The sequence below is a fragment of the Pelodiscus sinensis genome, chromosome W (assembly GCF_052426305.1).
Source record: "Pelodiscus sinensis isolate ZL-2025 chromosome W, ASM5242630v1, whole genome shotgun sequence".
Lineage (NCBI taxonomy): Eukaryota > Metazoa > Chordata > Testudines > Trionychidae > Pelodiscus > Pelodiscus sinensis.
Window position 1 is genome coordinate 8,778,354 of NC_143084.1, and position 22,939 is coordinate 8,801,292.

The 22,939-nt window shown below is 46.2% G+C and overlaps 1 protein-coding gene across 2 annotated transcripts in view; it reads right to left on the reverse strand.

Annotated features, from left to right (window-relative positions):
• Nucleotides 1–17,259: 17,259 nt before the first annotated feature.
• The window catches only part of LOC102460082 (ran-specific GTPase-activating protein), a 46,231-nt gene continuing 40,551 nt past the window's right edge, over nt 17,260–22,939 (reverse strand). For both annotated transcript variants that reach the window (XM_075914694.2, XM_075914695.2), the window contains 2 exons: nt 19,105–19,170; nt 17,260–17,404 (listed from right to left, as the gene is read on the reverse strand). In XM_075914694.2, the coding sequence (XP_075770809.2) occupies nt 19,123–19,170 (48 nt within the window). In that variant the 3' untranslated portion in view covers nt 17,260–17,404; nt 19,105–19,122. The remainder of the gene's footprint in view (nt 17,405–19,104; nt 19,171–22,939) is intronic.

Genomic DNA, 22,939 nt, shown 5'->3' on the forward strand with positions numbered 1-22,939 from the left:
AGAATTATGCTGATAACTTGATATTAAGGCTCTAAGAACCACAGTTTACCATCCCCAGACAGATAGGCTAGTAGAATGTTTTAATCAAACCCTAAAGGCAATGCTGCAGAGGTTTGTAGAGGAGGACCCCTGGAATTGGGATAAATTGCTCCTGGCACTGCTGTTTGTGGTGTGTGAGGTTCCCCAGGCTTCTAGCCATTTGAGCTCCTTTATGGGAGACATCCACATGGAATACTAGACCTACTGAAGGAAACATGGGAAGTGACGGGTCATGGGATCAGTCCCCTATATCCTACAGCTCCATGAACAGCTGCAGGAGCTGGGAGAGTTCGCATGTACCAACCTTTTGCAGGCCCAGGAGACACAGGCTCGGTATTACAATCGTGGGACGAAGCTACGCACGTTCAAGCTGTGAGATCACGTCCTCCTCCTGTTACCATTTAAGAAGTCTAAATTACTGGCAAAATGGCAGGACCCTTTTGAGGTGGTGCGATGTGTAGGACCCGTGTTCTATGAGGTGCGGCTGATGGGAAGGAATAGGGGTGTCCAGACCTATGACGTGACCCTCCTAAAGAAGTGGAAGCCACGAGAGGGCCTATTGATTACGCCGTACCCTCCCGAACTGGAGTTAAGGTCGTAGAGCGAAGGTACTCCGAGTCCGACCCGCGATAGGGAAATAATTAGATGCATCTGACAAAGTGGGTCTTTGCCCACGAAAGCTTATGCTCCAACATTTCGGTTAGTCTATAAGGTGCCACAGGACTCCTCACCGCTTTCACAGTGGAAAAGGAGGCCCTAGCGGTAAAATGGTCCATCAATGCTTTAAGGTATTACCTGCTGGGCAACCCATTCCAACTAGTCACTGACCACACCCTGTTGAGATGGCTACATAACATGAAAGAGACCAAACCAAGGATAATGAGATGGTATTTATCCTTGCAGCCTTACAGCTGAAGCGTGGCTCACCGACCTGGTACGGCACATACAAATGCGGATTTCTTTTCTTGGGCCATGGGGGATGAACCCAAACCAGGACAGGTGCCAGATGCTGGATGAAGGGGAGGGTGTGTGACGGGGTATATTAACCCCACACTGAAAAGCAGGGGGTGAGCTCTGCCCAACTGGTTGAAAGAACCCCTCCCCCACAGCCCTGCTGGGCATGCTCCCAGTGGAACCGTACTATAAAAAGCCCCGGGTCAGCTCAGTTGGAGCTGACGGGGAAGGAGCTGCTGAGATAACCCCGGAGTGGAAGAGCAACCATCGCTTCCAGCAGCGGTCAGGCCAGGAGGTACCACCTGCAGAGCCAGTGGATTGCGGGGAGGCAACAGGGGAGACATACGCCAGACCCCAGTAGGAAGTAGCCCAGGGTGGGGAGTCACCCCAGAGTGCTCAGCGTGTTGCAGCAGGATTCCCCACTGAGCGTAGCGGCAGCGGCGGCCTCAGCCACTGCCTCCAGGGCCCTGGGCTGGGACCCGGTAGAGTGGGAAGGGCCCAGGTCCCCCTACCCCCTCCATAGCTGGCTTGAGGTGCCTATAAGCCTGTGAACTAGGCCTCTGTTGCCCTGCCCCGGACCAGCCAGGGAATGAATTCAGACAAAGGGCTAACTGGAACAGTGCTGAGGGTTGTTTATTGATGTAAATTCTTAAGGGTACGATAATACTCACATATACATCACACTCACAGGCTACGTCTACACTGGCATGATTTTCCGGAAATGCTTTTAACGGAAAACTTTTCCGTTAAAAGCATTTTCGGAAAAGCGCGTCTAGATTGGCAGGACGCTTTTCCGCAAAAGCACTTTTTGCGGAAAAGCGTCCGTGGCCAATCTAGACGCGCTTTTCCGAAAAAAAGCCCCGATTGCCATTTTCACGATCGGGGCTTTTTTGCGGAAAACAAATCTCAGCTGTCTACACTGGCCCTTTTGCGCAAAAGTTTTTCGGAAAAAGACTTTTGCCCAAACGGGAGCAGCATAGTATTTCCGCAAAAGCACTGACAATCTTACATGAGATAGTCAGTGCTTTTGTGGAAATTCAAGCGGCCAGTGTAGACAGCTGGCAAGTTTTTCCGCAAAAGCAGATGATTTTGCGGAAAAACTTGCCAGTCTAGACACAGCCTTGGGGTTTGAGGTAGATCCTGAATTGTACTTAACATTCAAAAAAGTGATCTCATGCTTAAAAAGGTTGGAGACCACTGCTCTAGACCTTTAATCATTCCTGTTGCTCTTCTCTGGATCTTCTCCAATTTCTCCACATCTTTCTTAAAACGTGGTGCCCAGAACTGGACACAGTACTCCAACTGAAGCCTAATCAGCGCAGAATAGAGCGGAAGAATGACTTCTTGTGTCTTGCTCACAACACACCTGTTAATGCTGCCCAGAATCAGGTGTGCTTTTTTTGCAACAGTGTCACACTATGACCCCTAGATCCCTTTCTGCCATACTCCTTCCTAGACAGTCACTTCCCATTCTGTAGGTGTGAAACTGATTGTTCCTTGCTAAGTGGAGTAACTCTGCATTTGTCCTTGTTAAACTTCATCCTATTTACCTCAGACCATTTCTCCAGTTTGTCCAGATAATTTTGAATTATGACCCTATCCTCCAAAGCAGTTGCAACCCCTCCCAGCTTGGTATCATCTGCAAACTTAATAATTATACTCTTTATGCCAATATCTAAATCGTTGACAATATTGAACAGAACTGGTTCCAAAACAGATCCCTTCGGAACCCCACTTGTTATGCCCTCCCAGCAGGATTGTGAACCATTAATAACTACTCTCTGAGAATGATGGGGCTACTATAAGATGGGTGCATAACTGGCTGGATAACCAAAGTTGTATTTGCCTAGTTTATTGATAAGAACATCATGTGAGACCGTATCAAATGCCTTACTAGAGTCTAGGTATACCACATCCACTGCTGCTCCCTTAGCTTTCTTTGATAGGATAATGAGTCTGATGGATTGGTTTGACAGGTAACAGCCAGCATGGATTTGTAAAGAACAAATCCTATCAGCGTATTATCTTCCAGGTGTTTGTAGATGAATTCCTTAATTACTTGCTCCATTATCTTTGCTGGCACAGAAGTTAAACTGGTCTGTAGTTTCCTGGGTTGTTCTTATTTCCCTTTTTATAGATGGGCATTATATTTGCCCTTTTCCAGTCTTCTGGAATCTCTCCCGACTTCCATGATTTTTCAAAGATGATAGAGGTGGTATCTGAGCCTTTAGCTATCAGCTCCTCGAATATTCTAGGATACATTTCACCAGGCCCTGGTGACTTGTAGACATCTAACTTTTCTACGTAATTTTTAACTTGTTCTTTTTTTATTTTATCTTCTAAACCTACCCCAGTCCCACTAGCATTCACTATGTTAGACATTCCTTCATCAGACTTCTCGGTGAAGACCGAAACAAATAAGTCATTAAGCACCCCTGCCATTTCCAAATTTCCTGTTACTGTTTCTCCCTCCTCACTGAGCAATGGGCCTACCCTCTCCTTGGTCTTCCTCTTGCTTCTAATATATTTATAGAACGTCTTCTTCTTACCCTTTATGGCTCTAGCTAGTTTGAGCTCATTTTGTACCTTTGCCTTTCTAATCTTGTCCCTGCATACCTGTATTGTTTGCTTATATTCATCCTTTATAATTTGTCCTAGGTTCCACTTTTGATAGGATTCCTTTTTAATTTTTAAATCATGCAAGATCTCCTGGTTAAGCCAAGGCTGTCTTTTACCTTACTTTCTATCTTTCCTATGTAGCGGAATACCTTGCTTTCTGGGCCCTTAATAATGTCACTTTGAAAAACTGCCAACTCTCTTACCGCCAAAGTTTTTTTTATAAATATTTTACGGATAGCTGTCAACCATTTTTGTACAAGGGAAACTGTCTACGAACAGGGCAGCTGCAAACAGGAGGGAATTTTGAGAGGGGATCTCCTGGTGAAGGAGGGGGTGATTTACAGCACTTTGTGGTAAGTGGCTGTCTGGAGTGTGGGTGTGTTTGGGGGTTCTGGGCTTGTGTTTGTTTGGAGTTTAGAGTGCTGAGCTGTGTGTTTGTTTTTGTTTGCAAGTGCCCTGGTCACTTACTAGCAGGCTTTACAAGCTCTGGCCTCCCTGAAAGTTCCTTCCTCCAGCTACAGCTCGACCAATGAGCAGTGAGTTTGAGATTTCAAACCCTAATCAAGGCTCACAGCTTCCAACTGGCAGCCTGAGCACACGGCCTTTCAAACAGGAGGGAGTTTTGAGAGGGGAGTTTAGAGGGGGAGGTTAGAGGGCGCTAGTTACTTCTGACCTTCTTTTATTATAAAAGTTATGTTTATCTATATTCCAGACATTTAAAAAGCCCAGTTTATAATTAAACTTATTCATAAGAAAACTGCAGACAGAAGCCCAGCAGCAGAGTGGGAGCTATCCTGTTTATTGCATCGAGTGTAACATGTATGATTACCTGCCCTGTGGGCGGGTGGCATGCGTGCGCACCCATTGCAAGGAGCTCCTGACCCTCAGAGACCGAGTTCGGGCTTTGGAGGCAAGGGTGGCTGAACTGGCGGAGCTAAAGGAGGCAGAGAGATATGTTGATGAAACTTTCCAGGACACTGTAGCACTGTCCCACCTCCAGTCTGAGAGCAGCACTGCTCTTAAGGAGGATGAAAGGCTCAGGGGAGCAGAGCATTCAATGGGAACAGAGGGAAACCATCCCATAGTTGGGACCCTCCTTCCTCTCACACTAGGGATACCTCTGAGGGGGAGGGAATGCCAGTTGTTAGGAAGAGGCAGGTGTTAGTAGTGGGTGATTCGATCGTTAGAAACAAGATAGTTGGGTTTGTAATGACCGGGAGAACCGTATGGTCACTTGCCTGCCTGGTGCAAAGATTGTGGATCTCTCGAGGCATCTAGATATGCTTACGTGTAGTGCTGGGGAGGAGCCGGTGGTCATGGCACATGTAGGTACCAATAACGTAGGAAAGGGTAGGAGAGACGTCCTGCAGACCAAATTTAGGTTGGTAGGAAAGAGACTGCTACCATAGAAGTCCTAGATTTCAGTCTCAGAAATGCTTTCAGTTCCGCGTGCAGGGCCAAGCAGCCAGGCAGAGCTTCAGCGCCTCAATGCGTGGATGAGATGGTGGTGTAGGGAGGAGGGATTTAGATTTATTAGGAACTGGGGACACTGTTGGGAGAGGGGGAGCCTATACAGGAAGGGTGGGCTCCACCTAAACCAGGGTGGAACCAGACTGCTGGCACTGAACATTAAAAAGGCCGTACAGCAGTTTTTAAACTAGGAGATAGGGGAAAGCCAATTGGTGCAGAGAAGCACGTAAATTGGACAGACTTCTTTTAGAGGAGAATCCATTGACAGAGATTCTCTAGGCTCTAGTCAGAAAGAGAGGAGGGGAGAGGACAAACAAGGGGCCAGAGCAGACAGACAACCCCATACAAAGGAATCTAATACATCAGGAAAGGGCAGACAAACAGTGGCAATTGTTTAAAGTGCTTCTACACAAATGCTAGAAGTTTGACTAATAAGATGGGTGAACTAGAGTACCTCGTATTAAAGGAGGAGATTGACATAATAAGCATCACAGAAACCTGGTGGAATGAGGAAAATCTGTGGGACACAATCATACCGAGATATAAAATATACCGAAAGGATAGAGCAGGCCACGTGGGTGGCGGAGTGGCACTGTATGTGAAAGATAATGTAGAATCAAATGAAATAAAAATATTAAATGACTCAACATGTTCAATAGAATCACTATGGATAGTAATTCCATGCTCCAATAATAAGAATATAGCAGTAGGGATATATTACCGACCACCTGACCAGGACAGTGATAGTGACATTGAAATGCTAAGGGAGATTAGAGAGGCTGCCAAAATAAGAGGCAATTCTCGATTTAGTCCTGAGTGGAGTGCAGGATCAGGTCCAGGAGGTAACTATTACAGGACCGCTTGGGAATAGTGACCATAATAACACTTAACATTCCTGTGGTGGGAAGAACACCTCAACAGTCAAGCACTGTGGCATTTAATTTCAAAAAAGGGAATTACACAAAAACGAGGAGGTTAGTTAAACAGAAGTTAAAAGGCACAGTGACTAGAGCCAAATCCCTGCAAGCTGCATGGAAACTTTTTAAAGACACCATAATAGAGGCCCAACTTAAATGTATACCCCAAATTAAAAAACAAACATAGTAAGACCTAAAAAAGAGTCACCGTGGCTTAACCATCATGTAAAAGAAGCAGTGAGGGACAAAAAGGCATCTTTCAAGAAATGGAAGTCCAATCCCAGTGAGAAATAGAAAGGAACATAAACACTGTCAAATTAAGTGTAAAAATGTAATAAGAAAAGCAAAAAAAGATTTTGAGGAACAGCTAGCCAAAAACTCAAAAAGCAATAGCAAAACGTTTAAGTACATTAGAAGCAGGAAGCCTGCTTTAAAAAAAAAAAAAAAAAAAAAAAAAAAAAAAAAAAACACCCACGGTGGGTCCCCTAGACAATCGAGCTATAAAAGGAGCAATCAAGGACAATAAAGCCATTGCGGAGAAGCTAAATGATTTCTTTGCATCAGTCTTCACGGCTGAGGATGTTGGGGAGACTCCCAAACCTGCACCGTCCTTTGTGGGAGATGAATCTGAGGAACTGTCCTGGATTGAAGTGTCATTAGAGGAGGTTTTGGAACAAATAGAAACATTTAACGTGAACAAATCACTGGGACCGGATGGCATTCACCCAAGGGTTCTAAAAACTCAAATGGGAAATTGCAGAACTGTTAACCGTGGTTTGTAATCTATCCTTTAAATCAGCTTCCGTACCTACTGACTGGAAGATAGCTAATGTGACACCAATATTTAAAAAGTGCTCTAGAAGTAATCCTGGCAACTACAGACCGGTAAGTCTAACGTCGGTACCGGGCAAATTAGTCAAAACAATAGTTAAGAATAAAATTGTTAAGCATGTAGAATCATGTTCCCGTCCGGCCGCCATTTTTAAATTCCCCTTAGTTTGGATTAACTTTAAACTGCCGCGTGTAGCCGTGGGCAGTTCGTTCGAACTAAGGGGGATTTAAAAATGGTGGCCGGACGGGAACATGCAAATAAAGCCCGGGATATTTAAATCCCGGGCTTCATTTGCAACTCTGGTTGCCTGATTTGCCTACCTAGCTCGAATTAATGAGCTAGTGTAGACATAACCCCTTCATAGAACTCTAAGGGTAACAAACATGCGGACCAGGGGGATCCAGTAGATATAGTATACTTAGATTTTCAGAAAGCCTGTGACAATGTCCCTCACCAAAGGCTCTTGTGTAAATTACATTGGCATGGGATAAGAGGGAAGGTCCTTTCATGGATTGAAAACTGGTTAAAAGACAGGAAACAAAGGGTAGGAATAAATGGTAGATTTTCAGAATGGAGAGGGGTAACTAGTGGTGTCCCCCAAGGGTCAGTCCTAGGACCAATCCTATTCAACTTATTCATAAATGATCTAGAGAAAGGGGCAAGCAGTGAGGTAGTAAAGTTTGCAGATGATACTAAACTGTTCAAGATAGTCAAGACAGTTTTGTGAGATCTTTTTGAAGTTCTTCACAGTCTGCTTCTAAGTGATTGGGCAACAAAATGGCAAATGAAGTTTAATGTGGATAAGTGTAAAGTAATGCACGTTGGGAAAAAATAACCCCAACTATACATATAGTATGATGGGGGCTAATTTGGCTACAAAAAATCAGGAAAGAGATCTTGGAGTTATAATGGATAGTTCTATGAAAACGTCCACACAGTGTGCTGCGGTGGTCAAAAAGGAAAATAGAACGTTAGGAATTATTTAAGAAAGGGATAGAAAATAAGACACAGAATATCTTACTGCCCCTGTATAAAACTATGGTACGCCCACATCTTGAGTACTGTGTACAGATGTGGTGGTCTCACCTCAAAAAAGATATTTTAGCCTTGGAAAGGGTTTAGAAAAGGGCAACTAAAATGATTAGGGTTTTGGAACAGGTCCCACATGAAGAGAAGCTAAAGCGACTGAGACTTTTCAGTTTAGAAAAGAGGAGACTGAGGGGGGATATGATAGAGGTATATAAAATCATGAGTGGTGTGGAGAGGGTGAATAAAGAAAAGTTATTCATTAGTTCCCATAATATAAGGACTAGAGGACACCAAATGAAATTAATGGGTAGCAGGTTTAAAACTAATAAGCGAAAGTTGTTCTTCACACAGCGCATAGTCAACCTGTGGAACTCCTTGCCAGAGGAGGCTGTGAAGGCTAGAACTATGACAGCCTTTTATGGACCTAACCTCCATGAATTTATCTAGCTTCTCTTTAAACTCTATTAGCCAGGGGCTAGGAATGGTGTCCCTGGCCTCTGTTTGTCAGAGCCTGGAGATGGATGGCAGGAGACAAATTGCTTGATCATTGTCTTCGGTCCACCCCCTCCGGGGCACTTGGCGCTGGCCACTGTCAGCAGACAGGCTACTGGGCTAGATGGACCTTTGGTCTGACCCAGTACGGCCATTCTTACGTTATGTTAAAAAAGTTAATGTTTACTGAACCAGTCTCATAAAAAGGCTGTGTTTCACAGTCTTCATTGTGTTGTCTAACCTCATTTAAGTCTTCCAAAACTCTAGCAGGAGCTAGCAATGGATCTACCTGGTCTCTAATAGCCACTGTTAAGGGAGCAGCTTGAACTATAATACTTATTCTCATTTTGCAAAAATATTATTATAGTCCAGCTTGCATATTCAAATTCTAGGTTTAATATTTTGAAGTAGTATTAGAACATGAGAACGGCCATATTGGGTCAGACCAAAGGTCCATCTAGTCCAGTAACTTGTCTGCCGACACTGTCCAGTGCCAGATACCCCAGAGGCAGTGAACAGGGAATCAAGTTATCCCTCTGCCGTCATCCATTTCCAGCCTCTGTCAAACAGAGGCTAGAGATGCCATTTCTACTCATCCTCGCTAATAGGCATTGATGGACCTAACCTCCGTGAATTTATCTAGTTCTTTTTTGAATCCTGCTAAGTCCTGGTTTTCACAACATCCTCTGGCAAGAAGTTCCACAGGCTGACTATGCCCTGTATGAAGGAAAACTTTCTTTTGTTTGTTTTAAAGCTGCTACCTATTAACTTCATTTGGTGACCTCTAGTTCTTATATTATGGGAACAAGTAAATAATTTTCCTCACTTTTTCCACATCAGTCATGATTTTACAGATCTCTATCATATCCCCCATTAGTCTCCCCTTTTCTAAGTTGAGAATTCATCTTGGAATTAGGACCTCCTCAGACTTTGCTAAAATGCAAGTATTTTATAACTCCACAAATCCTGGGTTCTGGTAAAGCAATTGCAAATTCTGAACACATCAGTGCCAAATGCAGAAAGTGACTATTAAAGGGTATTTCTTACACAATTGGATTTCAAAGTATGGGATGAGGTTATCTGGGGTGCATGAGGTGACCTAAGGGGCTCCAGATGTTCACACTAGGGAGAACGTAAAGGGAGGTTTGGGGCAAGAAAGAGTGCACACAAGCTCAGGCATTACCTGCTGCTTTCCCACCTATCTCAGACCTCTGCAGGGCAGCAAACAGAAGAATGCTCAGGAACTCAACCAGAAAGCTGTAGCCCTATTTTAAGCTCTGTGCGAATGAAAGGAGGATGTGAAGCACTGTCTGCTCTGCTATGAGCTTCTCCCAGGGAGGCCCAGCTGGAGCCTGCCATCTGCTTGTCTCAATGAGTCACTTTCTGCCCTAGATGGGCAGGAGTAGGGGACACTCTTATGTCACTCGTATGGTAATAGTGTGGCACACAGCAAAACAAACAAAAACAATTAAAGCTCTGGTTTGGGGAGCTTCATGGAATGTTGTCTAACAAGTTTAGATTCATCCCTACCATTAAGTAGATATTAAAAAAAAGCCACAACACACCACCAAACATACCCACAAACAGAAAAAACAAAAAACCCTCTGTGGTAAATAGTTCTTAAAAGTCCGTGAATGACACATGAGTGATCTATGGTCCTTTCTACAATATATAAGCAGGTTCTGTAACTTTTCTAACACAAACAGCACTCTTGATCCCTTAGAATGGTTACAAAAGTGTTTCAGTCATTAAGACTTAGTTTCCTACCTACATTTTTGCAATGAAAGAGCCTACATAAGACACTGTTAAATTACACTCGGTGCTAGTTCAAAAAATGCCTTTTTCTGCTACCATCTGCCATGAGTGGCCATCATACCAGTGCATAAGTTGTACCATCCAGAATTCTGTGGCACTGTAGCAGACCAATTGCTTCCTACTAGGCTAAAGAAAATTATATGTACGCTGTCACGCAGGAACAATCCTCAACTAGCAAATGCAAAAAACTGCTGTAAGAGGCCTGCTTATTAGGGCTGTCAAGTGATTAAAAAATTGAATCGTGATTAATTGCGTGCGCTGCCCCTTCAAAACGCTGCAGTGGAGTCCCCAGCTGATCCCTGGCTCCATTTTGTGCTGGCCGTTTGAAACACAGCGGCGGCATTTCAAAGGGGCAGCGCTAGCAGAGCCTGGGGTCAGCTGAGGACTCCAGCTGATCCCCAGCTCCACCTTGCGTTGCCCCTTTGAAGTGCCGGAGTGGTGCTTCAAAGGGGCAGCGCAGCATTAACGCCTGTGATTAACGCATTAAAAAAAATGAACATTAATCCTGCCCTGCATTAATTGCAGGTGTTAACGCACATCAATTGACAACCCCACTGCTTATGTTAAATTAGTAGACTTAACATACCATACAAGAAATGTCTGCATAATTTTACCAACAGGAAGGATTAAAATGCACTTGACTTAATCTGATTACATCACTTATATGAAGATATGCACCCTCAAAATATGTGAATACCAAGTGCAAGAATTAAAGTCACAAGTGTTTGAAGTGTATAGAAAACTCAGTCCTGTCCTTAGATGCTGTATTCAAAATCTGTTTTATTCACTCTTTTCAATGACAGTTACTCTGTGCAGTAATGGGGGTTCTTCGAGGTGTCCCCCCGTGGGTGCTCCCCTCTGGGTGCTGGTGCATCCTCACACCAGTGACTGGAGATTTTTCTAGCAGTGCCCTGCTGCGCCGTGTATGTGCTATAAAGCATCCTCATGCCATTGGTGTCCGTTAGGCACACGTGGCGCAGCACGGCCCCCTCTGCTTAAGTGGCCAGGGTAGAGAAGGAACAAAGAGGCTCCAAGCAGGGGAAGGAGGGAGGGTAGTGGAGCACCCGTGGGGGGACATATCTCGAAGAACCCCTGTTACTGCACAGGGTGAATAACTCTTTCTTCGAGTGATGTCCCCGTGGGTGCTCCACTCTGGGTGACTACGAAGCAGTAGTCGTATCATGGAAGCAGGTTTGGAGCCCTGCCACTGCAATTGATGATAGTACTGCTTGTCTGACCACCATGGATGGAGTGATAGCAGAGGTGAGAGCATAATGTTTTGCAGACGTGTGGTCGGAAGACCAAGTGGCTGCCTTGCAAATGTCCTCCAGTGGTACAGTCTGGAGGAAAGCTGTTGTGGAGGCAATGGCTCTGGTAGAATGAGCAGTGATGGTACCTGGCGGTTGCTTGTTGTGAATAGCGTAGCATGTGTGACTGCGAGATGAGATCCATTTGGATAGTCTCTGCAAAGAGACTGCTTGACCTTTGGAGCGTTCAGCAAATAAGTCTCGTTGATTTTTCTCCATGGTTTTGTTCGATCTAGGTAGAAAGCAAGTGCTCTTCAAATGTCCAAGGTGTGTAATGCTACTTGGGATGGGTCGGCGTGCGGCTTAGGGAAAAACACAGGTAAGTATATCAGTTCATGAATACGAAAGGGAGATGAAAGGGAGATGGGACCTTCGGTAGGAGAATGGGACCTTCAGTCTGTCATTAATGCCGCCAGCTTCCCGACTCTCCTGCTGGAAGTTATAGCTACCAAAAAGGCGACTTTCATGGAGAGATGCATCCAAGAGCAAGTTGCTAGAGGCTCAAAGGGTGGTTTAGTTAAACTTTTAAGGATGTGATTTAGATCCTAGATGGGGGCTGGAAGCTGCACCAATTGAAAGGTGTTCTGAAGGCTCATAAGAAAGCATATAGGGTATGTCTACACTACCACCCTAGTTCGAACTAGGGTGGTTAATGTAGGCAACCGGAGTTGCAAATGAAGCCCGGGATTTGAATTTCCTGGGCTTCATTTGCATATTGCCGGGCGCCGCCATTTTTAAATGTCCGCTAGTTCGGACTCCGTGCCCGCGGCTACACGCGGCACGAACTACGTAGTTCGTGCCGCGTGTAGCCGCGGGCACGGAGTCCGAACTAGCGGACATTTAAAAATGGCGGCGCCCGGCAATATGCAAATGAAGCCCAGGAAATTCAAATCCCGGGCTTCATTTGCAACTCCGGTTGCCTACATTAACCACCCTAGTTCGAACTAGGGTGGTAGTGTAGACATACCCTTAGTGAGTGGGTCTGAAAAGGACGTGCCCCTGCCGTTTCTGTGGAAGACTGCTATTGCTGCTGCATGAACCTTAACCATATTGAAAGAGAGGCCCAATTCTCTTAGTTCTAGGAGGTAGTCCAGTATGATGGGGACAAGTATGATGCCTGGAGGCATGGGATGGCTCTGCTTGAGCCATTGGGAGAATCTCGTCCACTTGTACAGTGGAGTCTCTCGTGGATTCTCTTCTACTGTTAATTAGCATCTGCTTTACTCTGAGCAGGTATTCTCAGCATTCTGGAGCCATGAAGGAGCCACACCTGGATGTGGAGTTTCTCTGGTTTGGGATAGAAGTTCCTGCCATGCTGTTGAGTGAGAAGATTGTGTTGCGGGGGAAGATGTGGAGATCCGCTATCGCTAATCTGTACAGGTAAGGGAACTGTTTGCGCCTTGACCATGCTGGTGTGACGAGGATCACACAAGCTCGTTCTTGTCTGATTTTCGTTATGACCCTGTGAAGTAAGGGAATTGGTGGGAACGTATAAAGGATAGTTGCATCCTATTTCAGGGAGAAAGCATCTCCTAGAGATCCCTTCCTGAGGGCTGCTCTGGAACAGAATAGGTGGCATTTCTGCTTGGCTCCAGTTGCAAACAGGTCTATATCCGGCTGCTCCCCCTTGAGGAATACTTCGAGGGCTTGAGCATTAATCTCCCATTCGTGATAGTCGAAAAAGATGTGGCTGAGGGGGTCTGCAGTGACATCGACTACCCCCAGGAGGTAGGTCGTTATGGGGGTGATTTGGTGTGCAATGCACCAGTTCCATAATTTCAGTGCTTCTATGCAGAGGGAGGGAGACCAAGCGTCCCCCGTCGGCCAATATAGTACATGCAGGTTGTATTGTCTGTCATATTGACTTTTTTCTTGTGTGCTACATAGTGCAGGAGTGGCGGCATGCATAGCGCACTGCCCTGAGTTCTAGCAAATTGAAGTGCAGCATTTGCTCATTGAAGGACCATTTGCCTTGTACAGTGTGAGGTCCAAGATGGGCTCCCCATCCCATGAGGGATGCATCTGTCGTAATGGTAACTGTCAGGGTTGGCTGGTGAAACGATACCCCTCGTAGTATATTGTGTGGGTCTGTCCACCAGTCCAATGAATTGAGGACACGTGGTGAGATAGTGACTGTATTGGAAAGTGGATCCCTGGAAGGGATGTAGGGTGTAGCCACCCAGGCTTGGAGGCATATGGCTGAGAATCTTGAGGCAGTCGCAGACTGTTATAGTTAAGGTTGTTCGTGCCACAGTTAGGTTGTGGAGGGCCTTGAAGCTGTGATTCTTCAGAGTTGCCCTGGCGGAGATGATATTGATGTGCGTGCCTATGAACTCCAGGGTTTGAGTGGGTCGGAGCGTGGACTTCTGGTAGTTTGTGGAAGCTAAGTTCAAGTAGAAGGTTGGGGGTCATACTGACTGTGTCCAGCATTTCCTGGAAGGATGTGCCCTTTATAAAGCAGGCATCCAGGCATGGGAATATTATCACTCCGACACCGTAGGTGCACTGTAACAATTTCCAGAGTCTTGGAAAAGACTCTGGGGGCTGTTGAGAAGCCAAACGGGAGGACTCGATATTGGTAGTGCTGGTTCCCCAACGGTAAAGCGTACGAACTGTCTGTGGGCAGGCTGTATTGTTATGTAGAAGTATGTGTTCTCGAGGTAGAGAGCTGAAAGCCAATCCCCTTGATCTAGCGCTGAAATAATTGTTGCTAGACTCACCACCTTGAATCTTCTGTATGTGACACACTTGTTGAGCCTCCTTTAATCTAAAATGGGTCTCCACCCGCTGGTCGTCTTTTGGGTTAGGAAATACGTTTAATTAAACCCTCTCCCTTGGAAAGCCACTGGTATTGGCTCTATTGCACCTATTTGCAGAAGGTGAGGACTTGAAGGGGGGGGATGGGGGGGGGGATAGAAACGAAGGGGATGGAGTAGCCCACTCTGAGCTCTAGCACCCATTGATCTGATGTTATTTGTTCCCATTGATGTAAAAAAGGGCAGAGGCAGTGGGCGAATTGTAGTCGTGCAGCAGGTGGTGTAACAGTAGCAGGGATGTGTGTCTGGCTCCCAACCAAACCTTCAAAATTTGCTGTTTTGATGATGCGGGCTGGGACGTCAAAGGTTGCTGCTGGCTCTGAGGCCTACATCGTTGAGGCCTATGTTTGTCTGAAGTCATACCTTGGCTGGGGCCGGTACTGCTCCCTCGGTCTCTGGTAGGTATTGTACCATATCCTTCTGTTTGGGGGGGGGGGGGGGGGGGGGGGGGGGGGGGTGTACACGCCCAGCGTCCTAAAAGCTGTGTGTGAATCCTTCATCGAATGAAGGACCTCACCTGTTTTGGGGCCAAAAGGGTGGTTTTATCGAAGGGGAGGTCTTTGAGACTTTGTGTTGGAGGTCTCTGGGTACCCAAGATGCTTGGCGCCACAAGGCCCTGCGCATGACAATGATGGATGCTGTAACCCAGGCTGCAGTATCGGCCACATCCATGGCAGATTGTAATGGAGTGCAGGAGATGGTGTCTCCCTCCTGCATAATGTTGAGGAGTATCGGCCTCTTCTGCTCTGGCAGGAATTGGGAGACGTTCTTGGAGTTTGGAATAGTTTGAGTAGTTGTAATCGGCTAGTATGGCGGTATAATTTGCTGCCCTTAGAATTAAAGTTGCAGAGGAGTAGACTCTCCTTCCCATAATGCCTAGTAGCTTATGGTCCTTGTCTTGACCTCATGTTTAGCTGCTTCGTTTTGTGTCTGACCGAGTCCACCACTAAAGAATTAGGCGGAGGGTGTGTAAAAAGTCCATACCCTTGGGGGTGATGAAATGTATGTGTCAAGTATCAGAGGGGTAGCCGTGTTAGTCTGGATCTGCAAAAGCGACAAGGAGTCCTATAGCACCTTATAGAATAACAGATGTATTGGAGCATAAGCTTTCGTGGGCAAAGACCCACTTTGTCAGATGCATGGATGTGGTCAGCCCTCTTATTGGTGGGAGTAATGGATGCTGGGGTTTGCCAGATATTATCGTCTATGATGGCCTCATCCATAGGAGGGGCAATTCAAGAGGATGTGGGAGGTCATAATGTGCGCAAGAGTCTGTATGGTTTTTCTTGCACCTCTTGCAGATCCCGTTCTTGTGCTAGGGCCACCGTCTTAAAGAGTTCCTGAAATTGTTTGAAGTCATCAGACGGTGGTGGGGTGGCAGAGATGAGATGGCCTCATCCGGCGAGGAGGAGGAGTTGTGTAGAGGGGACCTATCCTCCCCTTCTGATAGGGAGTCCTCCGGCTCTGATAATGCACCAAACTCTCCAGAATGTGTCATGCCTGATATATTGTACGCTGAGGGGACTGTGGTGGTCTTTTGGATGGAATTGAAGGAGCAGTGTGGTGGCTTCTGTGAAGAGACCAGGACTCCCAGGGATTCCACTGGCCAGGATAAGGCAGTGGTGGCTAAGGCCAGTGGTGTGAATACCATGGAGGTTGTGAAGGTGGATGAGATGGTCTAGAGGAGTGGGGCTCCCAAGGAGGATGCTGCTAGGTGGGACTAGAATGCTGAGATAAAAAGCGGCTGTGTGGTTTGGTGCCGGCTTCGCTCGGTGAGATGGATGGAGCTGGCAACCTCAGAGAATGGACAAAACACACTGAGGAACATGGAGACAGAGGTGCTGACAAGGCACGAACTAACGTAAGCGTACGGTGCCGTGCACATTCCGGTGGTGGTGCCAAGGCTGAGTGCACTGTACTTGGTGCCATTGGCACTATCGGAGAGGATGCCTTAGGGGGAGGCATGTCGGTGTGGGGTTTCTTGGGTGCTGCATGCAGTGCCATCTCCGGCATGGGCTTGTGAATGGAGGGCGCCGTGGGCTCCACCGGTGCAACCAGTGCCGTCGTTGCCAACGGTTTTTGTCTGGGCTCGGAATGAGCCCTCTTCCACAGCACCGATGGTTTAGTCTGTCGCCTACACTCGCTCTAGATGAGCTCGGTGCCGGAAGTAGCGATCTTGCTGGGGAAACCCGAGTTTTCGCTTTAGGTTTGTCAAACAAGGTAGAGGGATGATTTTTTGTCCATACCTTTTGACTTGTCTGACACCTGAGCCCTGGGAGGCAAGTCGTCCCACAGTGGCTGAAGAGATTTTTCGTATAGATAGGTCTTCAGCTTGTTGGCGCAGTTGCGTCATGCTCTGGCAGTGAGATTTGAGCAGCGCGCACACTTCTGCGTCAGATGGGCCTCTCCAAGACACTTTATACATGAGGCATGTCCGTCAGAGACAGGTCGGGGTGTTGAACTATGAAGAACTGGGGTTTTTTTGGGTTTTTTTATGGTAGCGGGTACATAGGCGTTAAAAACTTGGAAAGGAGAAGAAAACTGAGGAGAATTAAGTCATTTTGTTTTCTTTTAGGCAAAAAGGAGAGTCCACAGAGCTCCCTCTCCCGCTGAGGATGGTAGAGAAGGAAGTGAGGGTGCCGCATGCCTAACGGACACCAACAACATGAGGAGGTGCTATGGTGCGTTCGCGGCACAGCAGGGCACTGCTAGGAAAAAAAAAAAAAAAAAAATCTGTTCGCCGGCGCAAGGACGCGCCAGCACCCAGAGTGGAGCACTCATGGGGACATCACTCAAAGAAATAAGTATTTCCACTATGGAAAAAAAAGTTAGCACAGTACGTTTTCATGACTGGGGAATGGATTTTCTGAAGACATCTTCAAAAGGGGAAAAAGCTTAGAAAAAATAACCTGAACGTTGGAATTCAGGTCTTTATAAAGTCCCTTGTAATAATTAAGGAAAAAAATACGCAAGGCCCAAGATGATTTTATTGCTTTCCTTCAGTTTTTTCCCTTGTCTCTTCTTTCTTCTCAGAGTTTTTGCTCTCTTCCTTTACAGAAAGCTCTTCTAATTTCTCAGCAACTTTGTCAGCACTATCATTTTTCTCTTTGCCTGCTAAGAAATTGTTTGAAGAAAAGTTACACACAGTAGATATTAACAATCGGAAAGCTCTGTTAACTTGTTTTACTAAACAAATAGCACAACTACTTTAGAAAGGATAAGGATCAAGTGTTTTTTGAACTCCTTGAATTTTGCTCCATACACTAAGATGATTCATTGTTTCTTTTCCCATGGTGATCCATCCCATGCCAAACGAATGTAGATTCGCTCCTTAAAATACCACCCTACAACCACACTAGGCCATAACTTGACGACTAAGAACAGGATCATAGCCCTTTCAGTGTCCTCACAAGTAGTTCTTTGATTGCTACAGGGTAACTACTGACAAGGCATATCTTGTATGACTGGATGTGCTGGTTCCATACAGCTTCCATCTCCTTAGATAATATCCTTATCCTAATATCAAGTTACTTGAAATTCAGGTCTCTAACCTTCTCTATCCCTACATTCCAACCTCTTTGCTCAAGGGAGAGAACTAAGGCCACAATTCACAAGGGAATTCTGTTCCCTACATTGCCTAAAACACTCAGATTTTCTGAAGCATTTGAACTGCAGGCCAGTAGGAGTCTATACTTTTCTACTTTAATAGATACATTTGGAATGGAATTCTAACCTTTCTAATTTCTATATGAAATTGAAGGTAGTTGTTGAGAGAGCTTTCCTCCAATTATGTGCATTGCAGGTCATGGAGAAGCATTACATTGGTATAATAACTTACTTTCAAACTGTAATCCTGCAACTGGGGTATTTACTTGTGGGACACAAGATAAAACAATGTGGTAAAACTGTTACTCCGTATAAATGATGAAAAGCCTTTCTATTACAGCTGCCCTAAAAATTATGTTCCAGGATCGACTACAAGTCTTCTACAAGGAAAGAAGAGTTCTCAACATCCTAGACTATTACTCTAGCACAGTGGTTCCCAACTGCCAGTCCTCAGACATTGACCAAGTTCAACGTCAGCCCCTCTATGCGGGCTCAGGCGTGCAGCAGGTGGCCCGGAACGACCTCAGCAACCCCCAACACCTTGGGCCGTAGGGCAGGGGAAAACAAGGTGACCACCCCAGCTGCATGGGTGCTAAGGTGGCTAAAGTACACCCCGTCCCCCCACTCCAGAAGCCAGCCAGTCTCGATGGCTAGAGTCGTGTGGGGCTCCTGCAGGAAGACCACCGATTACCTCCCTTCCCGAAGGAAGGAGAGCACCTAGCTCCTGCAGAGACCCACCCCACAGCCCCGGGCTTTTAATGTCGCAATGACAGTATGTTTCATGATGAGGGCTGGGGTGAATCCTCATGGGCAGGGTGACTGTCAACCTCCCACAGGTGCCACAGCAGACTGCTCCCTGACCCGAAGGCCAGGAGAGCATCGTGGAACTTGTGAGCCTGGCGGTAGGCCGCGATGTCCTGCCTCCTGGTCCCTCTCCCCTCCTGCAAAAGGGCCCTTGTGGCCCTGAGGATGTGGTTAAAGTCTCCCCCCACCCCCCAGTGCCAAAGGGCAAACTGCACCTTGTCCTTGGCCCTACGGGTATCCCTGAGGAACTGGCGCAGTTTGGCCTTCAGCGCTGAGGGGATCAGGGCAACAGGGTTTTCCTCCATCTGAGCCCCCGGATGGGCCTCGCGGGCCACGGAGATGGGCAAACGGGGACAAAAAGGTGAAGTACTGATCTAAATTCCAAGATAATATTAACATCTTACCCTTCTTTGCTCTCTTGTCTACCTCATTCCTGCATTCTTCAAATTTTGCCTTGAATTTCTGTGCATCTGTTTGAAGAAAATAAAATGTTTCTTCGTTATCTTAAATTACTTAGAGCTTAAAAAAAAGGCATTGTATTTGTTCTGAAACAGACGTTTATCCTGAAAAACTTATATTGGCATTTTAGTTTGACTGCCTTGTGTCTAGAAATATGCACTTAGTGGATTTTATCTTAAATATACAGGCTTCAATTATTTCTCATTATTTAAATACCCCCCTCCAAACAAACCACCAATGGATGTTACACCTTGGGGTAGGTTTTCTGCAAAGTTCTCCTCTTAAGCTTCTGCTACGAAGCACTATTTTATGCTAGCGAAACGTCTATCCATACTGTGGCAAGGGCCCCTCTTACCCAGGCCACTGCTTGGGCCAGCCTCTCACCCCCTTCCCTAGGGGTTGGGGCTTGCAGCTGGTTTCTGGGGTAGGGAGCCCAGCCACTCCTCCTGGGACTCCCTCCCCTGCTGTTTCTTCTCTAAAGCTGTTATGGCTCACTCTCCAACTCTTGCTCCTTTGCTCTGTCTCTCCTTTACCTCTTCTCCCACTCTCTCCTTCACCTTCCAACTGGGGAGGCTTTTAAAGGCCTCCAGCAAGCCAGAAGTGGAGTCAGTTGGCCGCACTCTGCCTGGACCAGCTTCCTACCAGCTGCTTCTAATTGTCCTGCTGCCCTCCGCTTCTATTTAGCAGGTCTTTTACCCTTTTTTGGCTGCCTTTCTCTCATTCTGCAGCAGCCCTCTGGCCTGACCCTGCCACAATCCCTTAGCTACTAGTCATTCACAAACATGCTACGCATACATTTACAGTCTCAAAAATGAATTAGTGACTCTAGTCTGTCCAACCTAACAACCAGAACTTTCAAGAAGCAAGAGCTAGGCTTTTAATTTCTGTTTCTTTGCACATGTTGTTTTAGTCTGCTGCGAAAGATACAAGCTGGACAGGATTGTTTTTGTTCTGTGCTTATGTGTTCCCTCTAAGATTTTCCATCCGTGAGCAGAGTGAGTTTTGTCTTGTAATGCATAGGAGTAGCGCTGACCAGAACCCAGTGACTAAGGGGTCAAACTCAGGTGGCTAGCAAGGGTGTTGGCCAGGGGGCCGGGAGAACCAATTGAAATAGAATTTGAATTGTATAAGATACCTTGCCTGCTTTCTTTGTGTGGGAGAGTTAAACCAGGAGTTGAGACACACAGAATTATTTAAACCCAGGCAGGACTACCATGCCTCCAAGGAATTCAGGGCATGGAAGTGGACTGAACAAAGAAGATCATGAGTAAGGGGGGGGGGGGGGTGAATCTAGTTGTGATCAGGATATTTCTCTTTATTTTGTGGTTTGTTTTGAACTGCTCTGTGTGAATCCATGCCTCGCCTCCCCTCCCCACTTACCATCTAAGCATTGTTCCCAGAGGTTCTCTCTGTTTCTGTTTTCCTTAGTTCCTCTAACATCTAGCAACCGAGTATGCTTTATCAAGTTTCTCTTGTTTTGTAATAAAAATCACTTTAAGTTGGTGATTTGACTCGTGTCCTGGAAGATACAAGAGGTCTGTGTGCGTGTCTGCATGCCTCAGACTGAGAGGTCAGCTACTAGAGATTGAAGCTTGTTTTTTCCTCTTTTCTTTTTTCAAGCTCTCTTGTGGCACAAGAGCTTGGGGTACCCTGGGGCTGGGTTCAAGTGTTCGCCCCCAGTTTTAGGGATAAAAATCACTTGATGGTGGCAGCAACCCCCCAAAATCTGTGTATTGAGATTCTGGGAGAAGTTTTTGTAGCCAGTGCCTGTAGGGGCAAGGTATATTTAAAGTCTTTTTGAGCCCCCACCTCCTGCACTCAGAGTGGAGAACAGCCCTGACAGACTTGTGCATCAATATTGATGTCATGTGCACTTGTTTGGATGTGTGGCACCCACCAGTTACTAACAAAATTACACACACACACACACACATTAAAATGGTTATGTAATAATTAGCAAGGTATTTGGAGATAAGGAACTAGGAAGGAAGATCAGCATAGATGGGATCGAACTAGAACTTAGAAGTTCACGTATTTGGGGAGCAACATGACGTATGATCTAGACTGTAAGAAGGAAATAGCGACTAGCATAGCGAAAGCAAGAGTGAGTTTGAAGGCGATGGATAAGATCTGGAAAAGTAAAGCGATTAGCTTAGGAATGAAGCTGAACGTCTTGAAAACGTGTGTATTTAGCAGCATGTTGTACGGATGTGAGACATAGGTGATAACGAAAGATTTGAAGAGAAGAATATTGGCAATCAAGAGGAGTTGTTATAGAAAGATCCTGAGAACAGGATGGATGCAGAAGGTCACCAACGAGGAATTATATAGGAAGATACAGCCAAAAGAGAACCTACTGCAGAAGGTGATACAACGGAAGTTACAGCTATTCAGGCATATCTGCAGAATGAATGACAAGCGAAAAGTTAAGACCCTTGTATTTGGCATAATGGATGGTCCAAATAGGAGAGGCAGACCCCACAGAGAATGGGTAGATGATATAGTAGATTGGTGCAGATCTAGTCTACAGAAACTAAGCCACTCCACACTGGACAGGGGACGATGGAAGGAAATAGTGAGGGAGGCATCGGACACCAATGGGCGTTGAGCCCATAGTTGTTGATGATGATGACCCTGCACCCACCCACCCTGAAAACCACCCAGCATGCTGGCCCCTGCCCCCAACACACACTGTGCATGTCCCACTGCCTATGCCCCTATCAGGACCACAAACAGCCAGCTGGTGGTAACTGCCTACCCCCACCCACACCCTCTAGTTGTGCCCAGCCTTGCAATCTGCCCGCCCATATGCCACCAGTCTCTATGCTAGAGCCATGCTATTTGCCCCCCAAACACAAACAGCCAGTAGCTGGGCCTAGGGCCTACAACCAAAGCACTGCTGCCCAGAGACCTGTGTCCAACCCTGTACCTTGCCCTCCCCCACCCCAGAATTTACCTGCGCCTGGTACCTTCCACCACCATAGATGGCTGGTGCCTTTTCCCCCCACCGGCTGGCTTCTGGGCTGGCTCCCCACTGTCCTTGGCCCCTCTGCTGCCGGCCTCCTGCTGCCCGCCACACAGCTCTGCATAGGAGGTGGGCGGGGTGGAAATTTTTTCTGCACACAGCTTAGAGGAAACCTTGGTTGGTGGACCTTGGCCAAGCAGGCAGGAGTCCGAAATAGAGAGAAAATATATAGAAAAGGACAGACAACATGGAAAGGAACAGTGGAGTGAACTGAAAAGAAAAAGGGGAGACATTCAGAGCGCACACAGCTTCCTATATTCCCCCATACTCTTTTGCAAAAAGGCCACACACACCTGTCATGACTTCTGGGCATAAAAGAGACCCTCCCTAGGAATATTGTGAAGAAGTTTGTTCCCTGGGTAAACAAAGGAAAATGTGTCAAGTGTAAGCAATGCAAGACAAAGATGCCGGGCCTAGTTGCAAGAAGGAAGCATCATAAGGAAAACTGCTTATTGGGAGAAAGTGATGTAGATGAAGATGTGGATATGGTTGAGTGGATCAACTGGTTAGTAATTCTAACAACTCACTTTGCAAGGCATCATTCTTCAAGACACCCTCTATACCTTTTGGTATAAAAGTGTGTTTTGATAAGTCAATTCCCAAGCTGTTTCCCATGTTGGACGTTAGGAAAAAAATCTGTTTAGCTCAGCTAATCATTATGGATTGTTTAATTAGTTAACTAGGTTTAGAACCTATAACCCAAGTATTCAGCACAGACAGCTGTAGTAAGAGAGTTGCCACTGAGTGTCGTTTTC